Here is a 21,255-nt window from a genome sequence, read left to right as displayed (position 1 = left end):
ACGTAAATATTTGAATCACAGTATCACACAGATTTCTAGGTTGGAAGAGACCTCAAGATCATCGAGTCCAACCTCTGACCTAACACTAAGTACTCCACTAAACCATATCGCTAAGCTCTACATCTAAACGTCTTTTAAAGACCTCCAGGGATGGTGACTCCACCACCTCCCTGGGCAGCCCATTCCAATGCCTAACAACCCTTTCGGTAAAGAAGTACTTCCTAACATCCAACCTAAAACTCCCCTGTCGCAACTTTCACCCATTCCCCCTCGTCCTGTCACCAGGCACGTGGGAGAACAGACCAACCCCCACCTCTCTACAGCCTCCTTTAAGGTAACTGTAGAGAGCGATAAGGTCGCCCCTGAGCCTCCTCTTCTCCAGGCTGAACAAGCCCAGCTCCCTCAGCCGCTCCTCGTAAGACTTGTTCTCCAGACCCCTCACCAGCTTGGTCGCCCTTCTCTGGACTCGCTCGAGCACGTCCATGTCCTTCCTGTAGCGAGGGGCCCAAAACTGAACACAGTACTCAAGGTGCGGCCTCACCAGAGCCGAGTACAGGGGCACAATCACTTCCCTAGACCTGCTGGCCACACTGCTTCTTATACAAGCCAGGATGCTGTTGGCCTTCTTGGCCACCTGAGCACACTGCTGGCTCATATTCAGCCGACTATCCACCAATACTCCCAGGTCCTTCTCTGCCAGGCAGCTTTCCAGCCACTCATCTCCCAGCCTGTAGCTCTGCTTGGGGTTGTTGCGCCCCAGGTGCAGGACCCGGCACTTGGCCTTGTTGAACTTCATACAGTTGACCTCAGCCCATCGCTCCAGCCTATCCAGATCCTCCTGCAGAGCCTTCCTGCCCTCGAGCAGATCGACACACGCACTTAGCTTGGTGTCATCTGCAAACTTACTGAGGGTGCACTGGACGCCCTCATCCAGATCATCGATAAAGATATTAAAGAGGACCGGCCCCAGTACCGAGCCCTGGGGGACACCACTAGTGACCAGCCTCCAACCAGATTTGACTCCATTCACCACAACTCTCTGGGCCCGGCCATCCAGCCAGTTTCTAACCCAGCGAAGCGTACGCAATGATCATTTGCCAATGATCATTTCCAGAGATGCACATTTTATTGTTAGTTTAAACAATCTGAAGATAACATGTACTTAATGTTTTTCATTATGCTTTTTCTTCCCCATTGTTTAAGAATGGCTTGGGGCATGTAAAACAATTAAAAGTTGTTGTTTTAATCATGATATACTCTTGGCGAGATTGTCTCTGAAAATTGTTGGATTATTATTATTTTTTTTGAAGTAGTTATCATGTTGATCCTGTCCTACCTTTTTTTTTTTTTCCCCCTCCATTTTGTTTTTTTTTTTTAGTGATCCAATTATTCCTATGCCCTGAAGCTCTTTATAGTAATTTCCATTAACTGCAGGAATCCTGTTAAGACCAGAGTTGATCAATTGCAATTGCATTTGTGACAGTCTGCTGCTAACCTAAACTTGCAGGAGATTTCACCCTTTCTAAGACAACCTAACCTCTCCATAATTTTATGGAAACAAAATTCAAATATGCAATTTCCAGAGCCACTTAGCTAGTGTAGTTACAAATATTGCTCTAATGAATTTTCTTTATAATCTCAGGTTAAAATAAAAGGAATAAAACAAACAAAAACATTGTTTTTGCTTTTGACAAGAATAATTGAAAAAAAAAATCATGCAAGATACTGATGTCTCTTTGTAGTTAAGAAACTAGAACAAAATGTTGACTCAGAATTCTGATAACATATGGAATCCTTAAATTATTTATTCTGGGGGTTTATGTGATAATTCAAGCTGCTTTCCCGGTCATCTTCTTTATCACAGTCATATGTAAAAATGAGTGGTAAAAATATTGTAATAGAGGAGAATTAGTAGAGAGAGCAAACTGCAAACGGCTCTTTGATGGCCCTGATCTTTGTTAATTCATGGATTATTTATATATATCTATATACACCATGTGTGCTTTGATTAAATCCCAGGGAGAGCATGACACAGACCTATTGTACAATTAAATGGGAAGCAATGGCTGAAATCAGCCACAATGCCCAGAGTGACCTGTTTCCATATAGGGTGCAGAAACACACTGGGACATCCAAGGTTTTCTTCTCTTCGATCCTCCTCAGATACCTTCAGCTGATCCCTGCAATGTGAACCTGACAGGTGACCGCAACCTGCCTGTGATCCAGGAGGAAACCCCTTGGCCTCCGCTCTCAAAGATGAAGGAGACACTGGAGCCTTCAGAGCATGGTGCTTCCTGGGCCACGAAAGGGAGGGACCGCTTGTCCAAACGGGATGATGTATTTTGGGGTCAAATAGGAAATCAGCATGCAGGTGCTATTCCCCAGGGAATGAAACAGAAAAATGTCATTACGAATAATGCATGGCTCTCTAGAGATAAAACAGATGGCTCAACCTCAGCTACCGCAGCAAAAAGCTATTTGTCAGACGTGTTGTCGGCAAGTAATAAAGGTTGAAATCCTGTGGGGAGAAATCAGCTGCACGGGAAAGAATATAAACCTCAGAAATAAAACCAGGTAAAGCATCTTAGCAATGTGATTTTATTTTTTTATTTTTTGTACATACATTTTCTATGTATGTATAAAAAGACAATTTTATAAAACAAAAATATTTTACTAGTTAGCATGGCCTAGCAACTTGTTTGAGATGACTGCAAAATTGCATAACTGCATACCACCTGTTTATGATTTACTTTTTCTTTAGCTGAGACTGTGAAACAATCTATTAAATCACTTCTGCTTTTATGGATAATCCATTTCTTCAGCTTGCAGTGGCAAGTTCTGAAAAAATGTCTGCCTTCTGAGATGTTGTGCCATGGGCTTCCTAAAATCACATTTTACAGAAATTTGAGGGTAATGTTGCAGGTGGTGTTTCCTTAATGTCTCAGGATTTTTCTTCTTTCTTACCTTTATAAACTGACCTACAGCCAGATATTCAATGTGTTCCTGTAGTGGGTAGTATCTGTAAATTATCCTCCTTCAATTGTTACCTTTAAGCTCCTTATTCAAGCTGCAGTTTAACTTGAGTAGCTTTTCTGGACTTGTTTCAGAGCACTTCTTTAGGTGACTGCTTGGGCATCATGAGTACAGTAACGTCAGCGTTCCAGGGGTGGATGCGGTGCCGCCAAACCCCTGTCCCTGCAGTAAGCAGAAGTGCCAAGCCAGCTGTGCTAGTGCAGCTGTAACACTGCTTCCTCGCCACCCTGAATCACAAACAGATGTGGTCTGCTCTGTGTGACCCTCTGATGGATCCTGGGGTAGTGGGAGGGAGGAGGAAGGAGGGGTGTGCAGCTGCATGTGTGACCGACAGTGCTCGAGTTGGGGAAGTTTAACCGAGCGTGATTGTAAATTCTCCAGGACACTGAAGTGTCATTCACGTTGGGATCCTACCAGCATTAATACTTTTGGAAACCCTCCATTATTCAAGTCTCAGAGCTATCTTTATGTTTAAGCACTGTTACAAGAAAAGGGCATTTTTAACACACTTAATTTTTAATATGTGGCATTGTTCTGCACTCTTTCTCTGCCTTCATTGATTACCCCCAAGTTGGTTCATAGTATGTTGCTGCTTTACTTGATGCTGCTCTTTAGAAGGCAGAAACGAAATGAGTGGTTTTGAAGAAATACTAATGCATATGTTCACGCTTTATGGTGCGAAACCCATCTTCGTTTGCTCAGTAACATAGCAGTGCAATTGCTTACAGCAGTAACTGAATTGGTCTTCATCCAACACCTCTTTAGAAAATACACACCAGATGCCACAGGAAATAGCCTCTGGAATTGATGTTTTGAAGCACTGTGTAAGCAGAGGAGACACCTGTGAGGATCCAAAATCTGGAAGTCTGCTCTCATGTGTCTTCCTGTTCTTCCTGATGCTGGCCAGCAGTTCTGAAAACATAGCTGACACCCTACCAACAGCTGTTTTGTTTAACACTAAGAGATTTTGATGGGGAAAAACACTTATAAATATTTGACACAGTAACATTCATATTGATAAAATGATGCTTTAAGAATCAGCACTTAATGAAAACTATTTTGGAACTTTTTCACGCTGACAGTAAATTACAGGGCCTGGTAGTTCAGGTGGGAAGTCACATCATACATGAAGTGTGTTAGTAATAAGGGTATTAATAATAATACCATATGACAGTAAGATAGTAGCCTGTTATCATTGATACCATAGTATCGTACCACAAAATTAAGCCTTTCTTGGTCCAGTCCCTTTCTATGAAAGGCAACTGTGGTTTAACTATCATGCTTCATTTTACAGCTAATTAGGTTATTTGGCCCCATTTTTCCTCCCTTGGGAATTAATGATTTCCTGAACAAGGGCTGCAGACACACACAGTATTAGGTGGGGAACAGACACTTGCAAACCATGTACTGCCTAAGTCCACTTTGACTTAATCAATTCTGCAGGCAAACAAATTCTCTGCTGGCACTTTGTATCTTTTTTTTGAAAGTCATAGATTTTAACTAAAATCCTGTAGCCCTCTGCGTTTTTAATTCTTTAAGAAATTAATTCTTCCTACTACAAAAAGTTGTGTAAATATGTGCAGATATCACAGTTATCATCTGTCTAATTATTTCAGTTGCTTTTTATTTCTCTTAAGTAAAAATGGAAAATTTTAGATACTGCAGTGGAGGAGTGCTAATAATTTAACAGTGATCAGTTTGCAGTGCTGCCTGCAATAGCGCTAGAAAATATGGGTCACCTAAAGGCTTTCTGTTTTAAACTTCTGTCCTACTCCATTTCATCCCACCACTGAATGGGCAAATGAGAAATGATGGTCAGATTATGCCAAATAATTATGTGCTAATTGATGTACAAGATTAGATGATGCTTTACACCAGCAAACAAGGTCCTTCAAATTCTTTAAACATTGTCATTTATAGAAACCAGCTCCAAGACCTACAGTGGCAGACCAGATGGTTTGTATATTGGTGTCCTGCCAAGCTGAGGTCCTTTGGGAGTCTGAGTATGCTGAGGGACTCAGACAGAATAATTAATATTGCCCCTTATTCTGTAAATGATTTTTTTTTTTTTAAATTGAGGGTGAATGGTAGCAGTGTGCTTAAAGAATATACCTGAACAGTTGACTTGTGTTGAATTATCTGCTGTCTGGTGTCCAAGGAACATCCGATTCAAAAGATCTTGATGGGATGATCAGGACACTTGGAAGGAAGCAGGACACCAGTGTTTCCTCACTCACAGAGGCTGTTTCCCATTCAGACTCTTCCACTTACAAAGAACTGGTTAGAAACATCACAAAACTATTTGCTAGGATCAATAGTTTGCATCAAATGAATGCCTGTTAAGCATGTTCAGGCAATATTCATGCTGTTGTTTTTTCCGTGCTTGAACTCCCCAGTACTAAAGTAAAAATGTTGTATTTTAGCAGCAAGGTCCTTTCTTTTCTCTCTAGTGCTAACAGAAATATCATTTAGAAATAGCATACAAATGGAATACATGGCAATTGTGCATATTTAGTGCTTTTTAAAGTCTGTGTGAAAGATAAACTTTAAAAAAGAAAACCATGGTGTACCTGAGGCAACAAATGCACTGCAGAGTAGTTTGCACATGCACTGGGGGAGGGAGTGGGATGTGAAAATCGAAAACCACCAGAAGGAATAGCTGTTTTCCTATGAAAGCTGTAAAATATAAAAATAATAATAATAAAAATCTTCCAGTACTGAACAAGCAGTTTTATGTAGTCAAAGGAAGCTACAAATTCTCCTGCATTCTTGCATTATCTTTTTTTGCTTTCATCTGGTAGGAACGGTCATAAACAGGAACATAAAGCTAGTTTTATGTTCAGATGAAAAGAAACAGAACACCTACAATGACAGATCATGTGTATATTAAGGAAGTTGTCTTTAGTCAATGCAGTTCCTGTATTAGACTGTTTCTTCTATTCTTATTATTTTTCAGGAAAGTAGTGTGCATAATATTGAAAAAGAAAAATAATAACCTGTCTTATGTTTTGTCTTCATTCACCTATCTTATCCAGTCTTGCCTGAACTTGCGTCATGAATTCTTGATAGTTAAAGTCGGTTGACAGTTACATATTAGGAATATCTAAACCAGACATAGTTTGGTCAGAATCAATAGCAGCAGGATGTGGAAGGAACATGGTCTGTGTCCCCCCTTTGAGAATGTGAGTGAGTGCACTGGAGAAAGGCCTGGGAGGCACTGGAAACTCAGGAAGACCACAAAGCTTGGTGTGTTCAATGTAAATGATGCCACTGTTCACTGTTCAAACCACAAGGTTTCCTTGGAGATTAAATATTTGTAGAAAATGGAGAGGGATTGCTTTGGAAGCCTACCACTCTCCATCTACTATGAAAAACTTTATGTGCAGAGGAGGTTTGGGGATCAGATCTGAGGCTCAGCCCACGATGACAGTCCCATGCTCAGGACTGACATTGGTGTGGGTCGGGACAAAAATGAGTTGCCGATGATTAAATTTTCCGTAGTCCTTAATAAATCATGTTTATATTTTTTTGGGTGGCAATTCTGATGTGCAAGAGCACTAATATCTTCTTAGTCTTTTCATCTATCCCTTAAGCTGATGAATATTAAAGCTGCTTATTAAAACCAGATAATGCATGGAAGGCTTCTGCAGTGCAGACCTTTCTCTTAAGGCCTGATTAAACCAAGAAACTCACAGATCTAATTGTGCAGCTATATTCTTAGCAGGTCAGCCAGCTGGTAGCTCTGACTTAAGTCCGTCATTCTCTCAGCAGTTTTTTCTTTAGAATAAAGAGAGCAGGAGGGGCTATGGAAGAAAGCTAAATATTTCAGAAACCTTGGCCAGAACACTTAGGAGTATTGTCCGTGGCCTCAATCTTATCAGTCAGGATAATGGGGAGCCATAAGATAATGTGTTAATTTACATCTGTATGAAATATTTATGTATATTTTTATACTTATGTATGTATAAATGCAGGGGATAGGCATAAATGAAGGTGAGATACAATAATAGGGAGAAATCACTTTCTGCAGATATTTCTTTATTTCTTTTTCTTTTTTTTTTTTTTCTCTCCCCTTTGGGAGTCAATAATAGAAGTGGGGAAATAGACTGAATTTTTTATTTTAAAGACTGAATTTAAAACTTAACTTAAGACAACATTAAGACTATGCAGTGGGAGTTCTGGTTGTACCTTGACTCTACTGCAAGTTAAAATCCAGGCGCGTCTCAATCTACCATTGGTTTCCCAAATACTTTAGTTTCCATGGGAAGGAAACTCGTATGTGTGCTCCACTGCAAGCCCAAGTGTAGATGACAGTGGGACCAGGCCAGTGGGAGACACTTGTCCTGTAGCAGTTTAGATGTCCCTCATCTCCTTTGGTCTCGATGCTGCTGAAAGAGGGGAATGAAAAAAGATCAGTGTCTGTATAAAATACTCCCAAAACTCTGTCTTTTTTAATATGCATAAACTATTGAACCTTCGCTCCTGTACTGGAAACTAGACTGACTTGCACCCTTGTTAAAGATCTTTTGAACTCTGGTAAAGGAGCTAGAGGATCTTGTTACAGATGATGGGTCAGGTTCACCACTGTGCTGCAGCAGCTCTGTTTCTGTCTGGTGATAGAGACCAGCTGTAAGCCTGGCTTCTCAGGCACTGAGGTCAAATGTCCATGGAAAGAATGAAAAATTTTCCCTCTCTGCTTTGTTTTTTTTTTTTTTTTTTTTTTTGGTGGGCTACGGGGAACATTCAGTCGACAGTTAATCAGAAATGAAGATGTTTTGTTTTCTGCCTAGCCACTGCAGCTTGGTCATGGTGCAGAACATGGAGCAGAGTAAAGGGGAATTTCAGCACAGGATTCCTTGAAGCTCCTTTGGGTTGGACTTGTACTAGTTGTATTTGGGCAAGAGAAGCTTTGAACGCTGTGGCCTCTCAGCATATGGCTGTCTGGCAAAGCCTTCTTGAAACGGGGAGCTCCTTGAGTGCATTGTCATTTTTCGGAAATGGTTCCAGGTCTGAAAGTCGTGAGCAATTCTTTCTCACTCTTAGCGAAAGCCGCAGCTAGGAAGGGAGAATGTGGCCGTCTGCTGTCGCCTTCCCTTGCCCCCACCATCTGCTGGGAGCTGCCTCTCTGCTTCCCCATCTGTGGGCCTGGGACTCTGTCTCTCAGCAGCCACATCTTTGTTTCCAGCTGGCTGCAGACAGTCCCTTCTGCTGAGTGGGCTTTAAAATCTAGGGGTGAGGCTGCCTTTGGCAGCACCTGGGGGCTCTGGTGGTTTATAACTCTGATTGGAGTGTTCCCTGGGGGACATGGAGCTGTTCCTGGCTCTCAGAGCAGCGGATCTGTGGGAGAAACCCCAATCTAGCATTTGGCTGCTGTGTGGACAGCAAGGGGTTGAGACTGGGATTTGCACTGACTTTTGGATGTGGACAGACAATTGACTCAGCATTTCCTGGTTGTTTTCAGGAGACGTGACATCTTCACCATGCTACAGATACAAGCTCTTTGTTGCCTCTCATTTCATTCCTCTGATATTTGTTTGTCTTCTGAAAAACGGCAGAACTTGGAAAGGGAAGGGGGTACAGTGTGTCCTCTCCAGAGCAAGGCTAGCCTATACTTAGGTTACTTCTCTTGAGGTTTAAGAGTTATGTGGGTTTGAATCCCTTTAGCCTTAATGAGACTGATGAACACAGGTGAATTTCATGTAATCCACTGTATAACTTAAATCAGATTTTTGTCTAAAGGTAAAGTCTCTTGCACAGGTTTTGCATTTTGAGTGAAATGGTTCCTAGGCTGAACAGCACTCATTTGCTTTTTTGTGAAGACTTTATCACAGAGATGCCTCACTATGAACCCCAAACAAGTTTAGGACAGCTCAGCCAACACTGAGGACCTTCATAGCAGCGAATGTTAGATAGCTGTCTCCGAAGCAGGAAATTTGTTATCATCTGTTTAGGAACTAAGCTTGAATTCTGCATGATTCATGATCTAGGGATTCCCAGTCCAAGGAATAGGATTCCTTGGACCAAGTGTAAGTCTGACTTAGTCTCCTGGGGCCCCTAATAGTCCTGAACAAAAATCAGCACTTGGTCTGCAGGACAGGATTCATCTCACCATAATGTAGATCTAAAACAGGGATTAAGATCCATACTCTAGAGCTGTCTTTTCAACTCACTGAATATAAAAATGAACTGAGGAGGACTACCTCAGACGTGAGATCTACACTGCGGAAGAATGGGAAGGTGATTCTCACCCGAAGTACTTCAGCAGTAAATACAACCAAGGTTATATGTGACTTGCTGTGGTGAGCTGGCAGCGCCTAGCAGGACAAGGAGCTGAAATCCTCCTCCTGCATCCTGCGCAACTGCTCCGAACACTGGACTAGCCTTCTTGTAAGAGATAATTGCCATTAACACTTGGGAACCTTCGCTTTTGAGATGTTCTCTATCTTTTTTTAATGTTCAGCCTGAGGACTTTTCCTTTGTACTCATTCCTTGGATTAACTATGTAGTTTTGTCTTTATTTATAGTCTTCAGCTCTTTTGGATTCAATGTGAGACATTTAGGTAACAGATGATACATATATTAAATAGGAAAATAAAATGTGTATGTAGATCTGAGGCCTTATTGACCTGACATAATTTCTCTTGAGGCCACAGGAGATCAGAGACAACATTCATCAAGTGAGGCATTGAGCATATGCCAAGTCTTGTGCTAATACTCAGGAGCTTTTGCATAATAATAAGCTGAATTCACTGTTCTCTATCTGTGAACTGCTCTTTACTTCTGTGTACTTCCCCTTGAACAGCATAAAATAGAACAATATAGAAGAGAGGGCAACAACTTATAAAATGGTGTATTCAGATGGGTGGATTCAGGCTGGTCTGTGGTGAGTTTTCTTCAGTGGAATAATAACTGCAGTCACTGCCATTCTTCTGGGAAATGACACAGCCACGTGTGTTTCCTTCAGAAGGCTTCTGACCTCTTTTGCGTTCTTCTCTTTAATTTCTGTGTCCTAAGTAAGGTAATATTAAAAGAAATCCTTGATTGTATGCTTCCTTGGGAGCTTTAAAGAGTGTAAAGGAGGGAAGTGTTTTCTGCTGCTTCTAAATTAAAAGCAATTGCTCAAACTCCTGAAAGTCTCTGGAAGATGACATATCTGCTAAGAACAACTGCAGCTCCGTGCACTGGCAAACTGGATGCTGGAGAAAGAATAATGTGATTGTCAAGACACATCCTTCAGTTTAATAAACCATTTTTGAGAAGAAGGCTCTGCCTCAGTTTAATAGCACTCCTTGGAAAAAAAATTCTAAACTCTAGCATGAAAGTAAACACTCCTTTCTTTTAAAATAAACACCCTTTTATTTCTTCTGCAGTAGGTTAAACCTGTTATAATGATTTATGAATAAGAAAAATATTATTAGCATTATTAGGAGTAATGACCTCTGTTGTGGATAAATGTGATCCTTTTTGAATTTATAAACATGCGTATTTTATTTCCTAAACTAGATTTTCCCTCAGAAGAGGTTGTCTTGTCTGTAAGACTTAATTGTAATGTCATGTTGTATGTCCTATTATGAATTACTACCTTTGAGCTCCCAGTTAAACAGATGTAGCAATATATTGCTTTGTGCATCTCACCTAGGCACTGTGGCAGCTTAACATCAGGGGCTGCTTCCTGCTCCAAAACAATTGTTTTGGGACTGATTACCAAGTCATAGTGTTGTACAAAATGTCTGAATCTGCTAGTCAATCTGTTCCTTGGATTATCAGTGGAAGGAACTGTATTTCCATCTGTATACTTCACATTGGGACCCCAATGCATCAGGATCTCCCTTTGTCCCTTGGCAGAGTTCGTATTACTCCCCCACTAAGAGTCCCTGACATGTTTTCCCTTGGCAGAGCTGCCATCGTACCCCCAGCCAGTGCAAAACTCACATCCATCTATCCATTGACACTCTGAAAGACATTAAAACAGCACACAAACCTCAGGCCCTGGAAGGTGCACTGGTACCCTGATCACTTTCACCCTCTTGGTGCTGTTCTTGTGATTTCTGAAGCTCTGAGATCCTTGGTATTTTATTTTTTTTTCAACTGCTGCAGCTAAACTGTGTTATCTGTTGATGACCATGCCATTAAAAAAAAAGCAACTTCTAATTTATAGGCCCACCTGATAGACCTGTGACACAAGTTGAACTCATGCTCAATAATTAATGTGAAATAAAAGGTATAGTGTTACATGGCCCAGATAGATTAGATGCTCTGTATCTGTCATTTAGCCACAACTGATAAGTTTTACATCCTCATAAAAGAAGGTACCTGTGCTGCTGTGTGTTTTTTCAGGTTAAAGAAAAAAAATCATGTTATAATCAAATATATAAGCAGAGCATCTATAACTCAATAGGATAAGAGATAAACATCTGTAAGTATAATCAGAAATTTATGGGAGAATATGCTGAAATAAATACATTTTTTTGCCACATAAAATGTAATGGATTTTTTTCAGAGTTATTAGAAGGAATTAGGTATACAGATTTCATTGCCTTTCTACTGTAGTTGGTAACTAATTCCTCTAAAACCTTTGAAAATATCCCCTAATTTATTGAATTTGCTTATACATGCTTGTATATATTTATGTAGGACCAAAGATGAGGATTCTTGGTGATGTTTATGCTGTGCTTTTATTCAGTGCAAACTTCCATATGAAATATTTACACATGGGGGTGTATAAATAAGAGTAGATGAAAAACCTCGTGATCGTTTCACTGGGACTTTGTAGCATTCACTTTTGTAAAGCTAAGCAAGCAATAGGAGTGTTGAAAAGGCATTTAGTCACACTGGGCGTCAAGAAGCAGCTGCAGAGTTGACTGCTCTGCGACAGGAACAATGTAGTCCTCATTCACATGTTGGGTTTACGTGGAACCCAGAGATCTTATACGAATGTTCTCATCACGAAGGTCACTCTTTTTCTCCCTCTTTTTGTCTGAAAAGATCAATATCTCATCAAGAAACCCTTCAATATGGAATATTTTGAATGAGCATACAATAATTAATGTTCTCTTGCCTGCACATGAGATATAGGGAAAAGAGTTTTCCTGGTATAATGAGTGATAAATAGAACAAAGATCATTTGGGAATAAAATGTATCTGTTTGATCCATTTGATAATTTCCATCTGGATGGCATTTGCTTCTCTCTTTAAAGGGAACAGGAGCTGCCTATTTCTAGGCAATCTGTTCAGTTTCTTTTACAGGAAAGGACAGTTTAGCTATTCCTTCCATATGAGCATACATTATTACATCTAACAAATATGTTGTTCATCTCTCATTTTATCCAGACCCTCTAAGCACTCTTAATCCCTGGGTGGTTGAGATGGGGATTGAATTTCCTTTTTTTCTTTTTTTGTTTTTCTTTTTTTTCCTTAATTTTCTTTTTTTTTTTTTTCTTTTTCTTTTTTTCCTGTCCAAAAATGAATAAGGGAGGGGAAAGATACACATTACTCTGTATGGACATGTGTTACTTAGTTTACTAAAAAGAAATTCTACTTGAGGGACAGGAAAGCAAGATACCTGTAAAGATAACCGAATAATCATTGTCCCTCTTGGCCTGATGATGCTGGAGGTCTGCAATTCTAGCTCCTCGTTATCGTGGGATCCATGTCTTGTAATCTCTGTCATAAATTAAGCAAGCTCTATCTCAGGGTTTCCCCTACTTTATAACAGTAAAGTATTCTAAATGTTAAGAGAATCTCTATGATCATTGTATTGGCTAACCCATGTGGAACCAACCAAACAAACAAAAAAGGTAAAAAATTAAGAAAATAAAGAAAACATTACAAATAAAAAGCTGGTATTTTAGGACCATGCCTCCTTCATCTTCCTCTTGCTAGTGGTCCCTGGATAATGGTTATTCTCTCTTTCTTGGTTTGGTTTGGCTTGCTGGGCTCTTTCAGCAGTGAGTTTGGAGTTTTGGTTTACTATATCCTGTGAGCACTGCTGTTCTAGGTGTGCCTGGGCAGCTCAGGTGGAAGATCATCCACAGAAATATTTGAAATTAAAACAGCCTTTTCTTTGCTGCTACCTACAGCCATTTGCACAATCAGCAAAAGTTGCCACCACAGCATCAGATCCATGAGAGCATGGATGGCTTCAAAATGGAAGAATTCAGTATCAGAGCTGTAGTTTTTGCAGCAATTGCTCCTTAACGTTTTGCAACTGGAATGGTTATTAATGTTAATATTTATCAAACAATGCAAATTAATACCTCTGGCTTGCAAATACTTGTGTGCTCTAAAGAAGTCTGTGAAGGGTAGTATAACTCCAGACTCAATGGAGGCTTATACTGATTCAGGTGAAATTCAGTTCAGGCCTGGTTCTTGGGTGATTTCAGTGCATTGGCAATTATACATCTCATCTGTGAGTCATCCGTTTGGGATCTGAATGCCTATTTCTTTTTCTGTTGTACTTGCTAGCCGTTGGCTAGGTTCAGACTGGACACAAGTAACCTGAGAGGGGGCAAGCCCTGAATGCTTACTTGTAGGCTTAAAGTGAATCCAGGCCATAACTTGTGGTTAGCATATGTAATCCAAAAGACATGGAAAATTCCTAACTTCCAGAAAAGCTTTTCTTTTTTTCCTGTCCTGACCTTTAACAATCTGCACCAATGAACAGAACAGCCAGGAGAAAGGCTCTCACCCTTTGCACCTCCTGCTCTGGAAGGGGTCACCAGGCCTCACCTTCCTGCTCCCACAACAGGAGTTTTCTCACTACAGTGAGAAGTCTTGAATAGCCCTGTGGCTGGAAATACATGAGTTAGCTTTAATTCCAGGCTCGCTTGGGTGGCTATCTCCTTCAGGACTGCTCCTAAACTCTCATTTAGGAGATGGTGCCCAAGTTTCTGGTGACATGGAGCCTCATTATTCAAGAAGTCCACAAACTACAGTAAAAAATATTAAGGATTTTGGCCAAGTTGGCTAATGATGTTTCTTTCATACCTCACTTTAAAGGAGGCAAGAAAGAACTGGAGAAAGATGCAAGGAAGGGACAGAGGAAACAAAAATCCATCTGGGAGCACAAGAAAAAGGCCGGTAGAAGAAGAAATGAGGTTGTGCTGAGGGGAAGGGTAAAAGCAAAACAGGCAAATTTGTGTCAGGCAGGACAACATTTGGGGCTTGAATCCCTCATTCTCAGTTCTTATGATTATATTTTATAGATGTGTATACATTCTCAATTTGTCAGAATGCATTTAATTCCTCAGTAAAGCACAGTGAAAGCCAGAGGCATTGTGATTTGTGGTGGGATACAAACAGCTTCCTCTAGTGGTGGAGGGACTTTTATGCTTCTAACTGACAGAGTGAAAACAAATAATCTGAGTTATGTCATCGCCTGTGTTTCCCTGTGTTGGTATTTCCAGGGAATGCAGTCAGGTTGTTGAAGGAGCAAAGCACCGTAGCACCAGAAATATCCTGGATTGCCTTGCGTCTCTGTTGTTCATGCACTGATTATGAAGGAGGCAAAAATATTTTTATTAGATTTTTTTTGGGTGCATTTTAAGATGTCAATGTCATATTAGGCTATTTTTTAAAACGGGGTGAAATGAATGGAAGATGTGTGGAGTCTCCCTTCTGTTCCCCAGAGTTTCATGAACTCCTGGCTGAGCCAGTCAATGCACACATCTTTCATGTGAAATTCAGTCCCATCATGCTGGAGGCCTTTGTTCCTCCACAGCATTCAGCCGGGATTAGAGATCTTCAGGTGGGCTGGCTCAGACTTGGTAAATAAAGTGAGACAGCAAAACACGTGTGTTCAGGTCAGGGGAAGCATGTGTGTGCAGCTGTGCGGAGCCTGGTGCTGAACGGCTTCTTGGGGAGGGCAGGGGAAATGGGTTAAAGTGAAACAGATGCTGTCTACGCAGGAATTCGCATTCATTTTGTTTACTCACCTGGCTATTGAGGAAGCTCTGTGACAAAGAACATATGTATTCAGCTGATGGCCTTTTTATAAGACTAGCTATGACAAATACAGTACTTTGTTTTCCGTGCAGAGAGCTGATGTTTGTTACTGTCGTGTCACTTCAGTTACAGCCGGGGATTTTCTCCTTCTTCGGAAGTAGCTTTAAATGAGACAGAAGTAATATCTGGTTTGCTAGCACAAATTAAATAGCCAAATGAGTTTTGCTTCCTTTGCGAAAGCTGTTACAGCTCTCTTTGTATTCTAAGATTTTATCCAGATAGATCATGGCCGTTTCCTTGCTGGTGCTGTGTGACAGCTTGATCTGGCTAATATCTACATCCTTCATAAACTATTAAGGAAGGCAGCATCACTGAGAGTTTATTTTATGCCTTGAAGTCTTTTTCAGACCATTTTGTTACAAGATGACATCTGCTACTGCTGCCAAAAGGGGCTTTGTGCTTGCTGCTGCTGCTGCAGGTCATGGCAGCGCAGGGATGTGTGAGCTGTGCCTCTGTGGTACCCCCACGTGTGCCAACATCGTGCTCCAGACATCCAGTGAACAACCAAGCTACAGCACTCAAATTATTGGTGCAGTTGTAATTTCTTAAAATTTATGCTTGCTTGAGAAGTCACATCCTCTTGTATGCTGCAGGCATATACTAGGTCATACCTCAGGAATAGTCAAAATAGTCAAAATTTTATGTTTTTTCTCATGCTTAGAGAATGAAAACCTGCTTGTGGACAGAAAAGGAAGATCCATTAAGCAAAACAAACAAACAAATGAAAAAACACCTGACAGCAGATGAATGCAGATACCTAGGGGAAAATACCAGGAGAGACTGATGCTTTCCAAGGCTTTAATCATTTGATCATTTGCAGTTCAAGGACTTCTTGAAGCAGCAGTGGTTTCTATTCATTTAATGAACCTTGGTGGATTTCTCTTCCCTTAGGTTGTCAGGTCTCTCTGAACCCGTGTAAGCTTTCTGCATGTTGCTCTGGACCCTGGCAGGATGCTCACCACTGCATTGCATGTTAAGAACTACTTTGTTGGCAACCTCTTACCAACAGCTTCATTAGTGCACCCTGGCTCTTGTTGTTACTGGTTTCCCCCTCCACTTAGATGCACATTTACCCAAGAATCTGTCTTCATCATAGAGCATAAAGTTTACAGAGGAATCTTTCTAGCAAACAGCAGCATTGTTTATATTGTTTTCGGACTCAGATTTCCAAAGCCATCTCAGGCCATATATAATACAAACAATTTTGAAAAGCCCTAAAACCTTTCTTCTCCAATCTAGCAGGCTTTAATGTAAATGGCCACTTGCTGTTTGTTGTTTCTTTATTTAGTTAAGAAAAAGTACTCACTGGGCCAGTTCCAGAGCACAGACAGAACTTTTGGAGCTATGACTGACATTGCAAGCTGAGTTCCTTATCAGACCTTGTAAGGTAAATCAGACAATGATAGGTAGTGGGGGAGGTGGACTAAATTAGGAAACAAGGGGGTACCATTTCTTTTCTATTGCATGTAAGTACTTCCTTTGGAAACATTTGATATTTATCATACTGCTCTCTCCTCTGTACAACTGCAGAGAATTTTTGTGCACTGGAAATCCTCGGCCTCACAAATTCTTGTCTCAGGTTAATACAGGCAAGGCATGAAGTGGATTTTGGGGTTATGTAACAACAGTATGAGAATATCTTCTTTTCAGCTCTTTAACGCTGTGTATGCACAACTAACATCTCCATGATTCCTCTTTCTCTTTTTTTAGTTGCTGTCAGTTCCGATGTGAACTTTTAAAGCCAAAGTCTTTATGACTTTAAGATCTATTTCTAGGCCAAATATTCATCCTGCTGTTGAATATTGAGGAAGGCAGTTGGCCTTTTCTGGTTTAAGTGTTTTTCTCAGATGCCTGCCCTGGGAATTTAGCAACTTTTTTTCAGATATTGCTTTTTTTTTTTTTTGCTTTTTTTTCTCTGCTATGCTATTACACCTGCTTCTTTTCATTCACTCTTTTGTCTGTTGAAGTCCCCGTTCCTTAATGTAATCCTACTACCATGTGTGTTTCAACTTTTGACGAAAACTATTAGACTGTAGCTAAAGCAGAAGATAGTGACTGAGATGAAAAACTGTTTAAGTTCTGATAACCTCCAAAGTATAGAGATAATGGAGAAAATTACAGTATTGATGAGGAAGTATTGATACTAGAAAGGTATGCCCCTATTGAATCAAATGCTGAAATTATATTGAAACCTCGTTGCTGAACTGGCCACCAGGTTGACAATTGAATTAATTGTAAGGACTCAGGTGAAATGTACTGAACTGGGGACACTATTAAATTGACTTTCCTCACTAAAAGGGAGAAAACTGCAGTGCATGCATTTGTGTTATGTCAGGGATGTGAAAAGCCAATGAGAATTGTATTCTGGCTGCATGGTTTTTGTTTTTTCTCCAGGGATCACTTTGCCAGTTGGTTTGGTCTGCTTTATTAAAACAGTGGGGAAAGGCAGCCTGATAGCTGGCTCAGAGAGACCTGTAAGTGATGCATTAGGATGTTGCAATATGACTTTCATTGCAGGATACACGATAATACAGGCTTAACATAAACAAACATTTAATGTCTCATCTCCAAAGACTTTTAATAATTTTTAGTTAATTGTGATACTGCTTTTTTTTTTTTTTTTGGTATATTTTAATTTAGATACAGAAAACCCTGTATGTTAATTTTAGAAGTGTTAATTTTCACACAGAGCACATCGATCTTGAAACACTCAATAAAATCAATATAACCATTTCTGATGACAAACACAGATTTGACACTTTTTGCACAATGGTCAATGACACATAATCTATCATGTTGTCTTACAAAAAGGAAAAAAAAAAGCCAGCAAACTAAGTAGAAGTATATGTAATTAAGATGGTTCTGAAATAAACTATTTAAAAATTCTCATCACATTATGACAGTATTTTTAGATGAAATATCAAATTTAATTATATTTCCTATTCACAGAAGAGGATTTCCAGCTCCTCATTGGTTCTGGTCCAACACTTGGACTTAGACCTGACTTTAATAGGTTGCACACTGTTCAGTCACTCAATTTGAATCAACTATTTACCTACCTTTCATGAACTATGTAACGCTTGCTTTGATCAAGTTCAAGATGCTTGCACTCTTAGACCTTGCCACCTTTCACCATGCCTTTAAAATAGAGCATTTTTATCTTTTACTGAGGTACAAAAGGATTAAGTGTAAGTCCAAGGTCCTGCATAGTCTGTAGCAAACCAGGGTATCAAAGTCTGGTCTAAATCCAAAGGCAGTGCAGTAACCACTGGGTCATCCTATGTCAGGAAGGAAGAGTTGAGAAATGAAGTTTTACCCAACATGTATAAAAGTATTAAAAGCTGACATAATGTTAATAGGAAGTTGTTTTATTTGTATTAAATAGATTTAATTCTTGTGAAAAGTGCTAGACAGTTTACCTGGAAGAAAAGGAAAAATCTATGTTCATTAATAGATACAATAATTTACTTTTATATAGCTATTGAAAACCTGTGTAGGCTTGAAAGAGATACTTTTCTACAGAACGAGGGTTTGTAGTCCATACTTTGATCGTTTGGTTGCATTGCTATCAATGGGGGACATACGCTCTTCAATTCATTATGAGAGAATATTTCTTTCCAACCAACTGCTCCATCTTCCCCTATCCTAGTTCAGTGACTTTCCTAGCTTTCACTGTTAAGTTCAGTGTTTCCTCAGGCCTGTCCCACTATGCAGCTTCCCCATTTCACTTTCTCCAGGGATACTACAGCACTCCTAGCCATTTCTCATATCTCCTGACAACTGGCTAGGTACTTGCTGAAGCTCACTTGTATCTCATGTTAACCAGCATATATGTGCTGACTGATTCAGCATCACTTGTGTTGTCTTTTTTTTTCTTATGAAAAAAAGAGACTCCTTTCCAATTAACTGCTGAAAGCATGTTCTATAATCTACAATATATAAATTTAGTACATTGTCTTCTTTATACTACTTTGGTATAGATGCAATAGTAAAGATACACAATCATCTGCAACTCTCATCTGTAGTTTGAAATGATGTACTCTTTTCCATTCTTCCACATCTTCCTATGCATAATTAATTTAAATATATGTCTTTGCTGCTTTTCCATTTCTCTATACGTAGTCCCAATGAGTGTAACATCGCTACTTGTTGTCATTCTGTCATTTGGATTTATGCACATATTATCTGAAATGGCTTAGGAACTTTTAAAGAAGGGATGTTGTTTCCATCTTCTAATCAAGGGTTTGATCCTGCCTTATTAAAAACATAGTAGGACTGTTTTATTTACTAAGAGCAATTTGCATAATAACACGACATCATCCATAACTCATGGTTTAAGACAGATCTGTATATATATATTTTTATATATATGCATTTAGGAACAACTCTTTAGGCTGTTTAAATTGTTCTTTGTGTTTCATCATATTAAGACAGTAGCTGAAGAATTATTATTGCTCATGGTTACCATATGTCTGTAGCTGTGTTTTTTTTGGTCAGCATTTATAGTGTGGTACTCAGGAGATTTTTTTTGCAAGCAGAAATTATAGTTTCATGGCTGAAGCCCTTGCTCAGCATTACCCTAAGAGCTGATTCTTTGAGCAGTCCCCTCTAAATCCATTGCTTCCTGAGGATTAAGTTGCACCTTGCCGTGCAAAGCTGAAATTGAATCCAAATAACCCAAGCTGAGTTGAATGGACTCTACATATGGACACCAACTTAAAAGAGAATTTGAATACATCAGTGCAGCTCCAAGCAGAGGGTGGCTGGCAGGAACCTGTGCCACCTCACCTATGCAGGATGTGTTGGGTCAGGTCAGAGGCATTCCTATGGTTTTCTGTAATGCAGGGCACAGGCAAACCAAGCTGGCAATTTCCTGAAAGACTGGAAATGTATCTTGTGCTTGAAAATAGAATGAGAGTTTCCTGAATGTCAAAGGTGTTTAATTATTTAAAGATGTCTAAGCAGGTCTGTTACCTAAATATGCATATGTGGAGGAGGGAATGGAGGGTAGTGACTATTGGATTTAGCCTAATATAGTTAGCCTGGGCTCTAAGTTGTTAAATATATATTACTCTCTCGGGTTGCCTTTTTGAATTCATTGGTGAGTGTGAAACAGATGATGGGTCTGGAACCAGACATGAGAAATCTTTACTAGGACTATTTCTAGTCACACATGTGAATACTGTAGCTAAGCTATGGTCAGAGAGGTTTTTATATTGTTTGTTTCTAAGTCTGACAGAAAGTCTATTTGCCATTTGAGCCCATTTAATCAAATCATGATAAAGTAGATGCTATGAAACCCTTTAATATCCACCTAAGACTTCATGACCACCAAAGACAATATCTATCCTATATTAAATCACTTAAACAAGTTGTGTTTTGCATACCTATTTTTATTTTGTGCATGTTTATACACAGATGAGGAATTGTGTAAGTCTGCTATGAATTCAGCAAGTACCAAAGTAACCCAAGTCTTTGTTGAACCACATCATCTATTCTATCAATATTTAATGTGAGGAACCATTGAACCGCATAATTTGATATAGATGGGTGTACTGCTTCTTGAACACCTCTAAAGCTGTCATTCTTTCTTCACATTTTAGAAATGATGTAAGAGAATAAACACCAAATGCTGTGTTCTGATAAAAAAAAAAAAAAAAGCATGAAGCAAGATAATAGTGCTTTGTATTGCACACATATGTTCCTGGCAGTTTTTCTGGAAGTCTCTTGGGAGCTCAGCGGGGCCCCTTAGCCTGTTGGTTGCTCAGGGGCTTCCTGGCACTCTGAGGTTGGTTCCCAGGACACAACACATGACATGGGATGGCCCTTCTTAGATGCATTTAGCTTCTCCTGGGATCTGTGGTTCTCCCTGCAGTGAGCACTGAGCAGACACCCAGTCAGTCTCCGTAAGCAGTGGGGTCAGATTGCTCTTGGCAGAGTTACTGCTGGTTAGCTTTTTCCATGCCTGTTGTTAGATCCAAATGCTGACACATCCTCTGAGTCTGTTATGGCAGCTCCTTAATGTCATTATTTGCAGTTAAAGCTAAAGCGCGCTGAGGTTAGGTTTATTTCTCTGAGCTTAGAAACGTTCACCCTGAATGCTATTCCAAACAAATCCTGTGAAACCACCACCCATGCTGCTTTGCCTATACGTCCTTTTCCCCAGATGGCTTAATTGTCTCTTGTTATTTGATTCTGTCTGTGGCCTAAATTGCATAG

At 39.9% G+C, this 21,255-nt stretch overlaps 1 protein-coding gene across 1 annotated transcript in view; it reads left to right on the top strand.

The window, feature by feature from the left end:
• LOC310898862 (uncharacterized protein C4orf50 homolog) overlaps positions 1 to 21,255 on the top strand; it is an 82,170-nt gene that overhangs the window by 32,517 nt on the left and 28,398 nt on the right. Inside the window, 3 exon segments of the mRNA XM_083834454.1 lie at positions 2,110 to 2,509; positions 2,512 to 2,574; positions 16,325 to 16,423. Of these exon segments, the coding sequence (XP_083690580.1) occupies positions 2,110 to 2,509; positions 2,512 to 2,555 (444 nt within the window). The 3' untranslated portion in view covers positions 2,556 to 2,574; positions 16,325 to 16,423.

This window comes from Anser anser, assembly GCF_964211835.1.
Source record: "Anser anser genome assembly, chromosome: 4".
Lineage (NCBI taxonomy): Eukaryota > Metazoa > Chordata > Aves > Anseriformes > Anatidae > Anser > Anser anser.
Note: the sequence above shows the minus strand (reverse complement) of the source record. Positions and strands in the feature narration are given on the sequence as shown.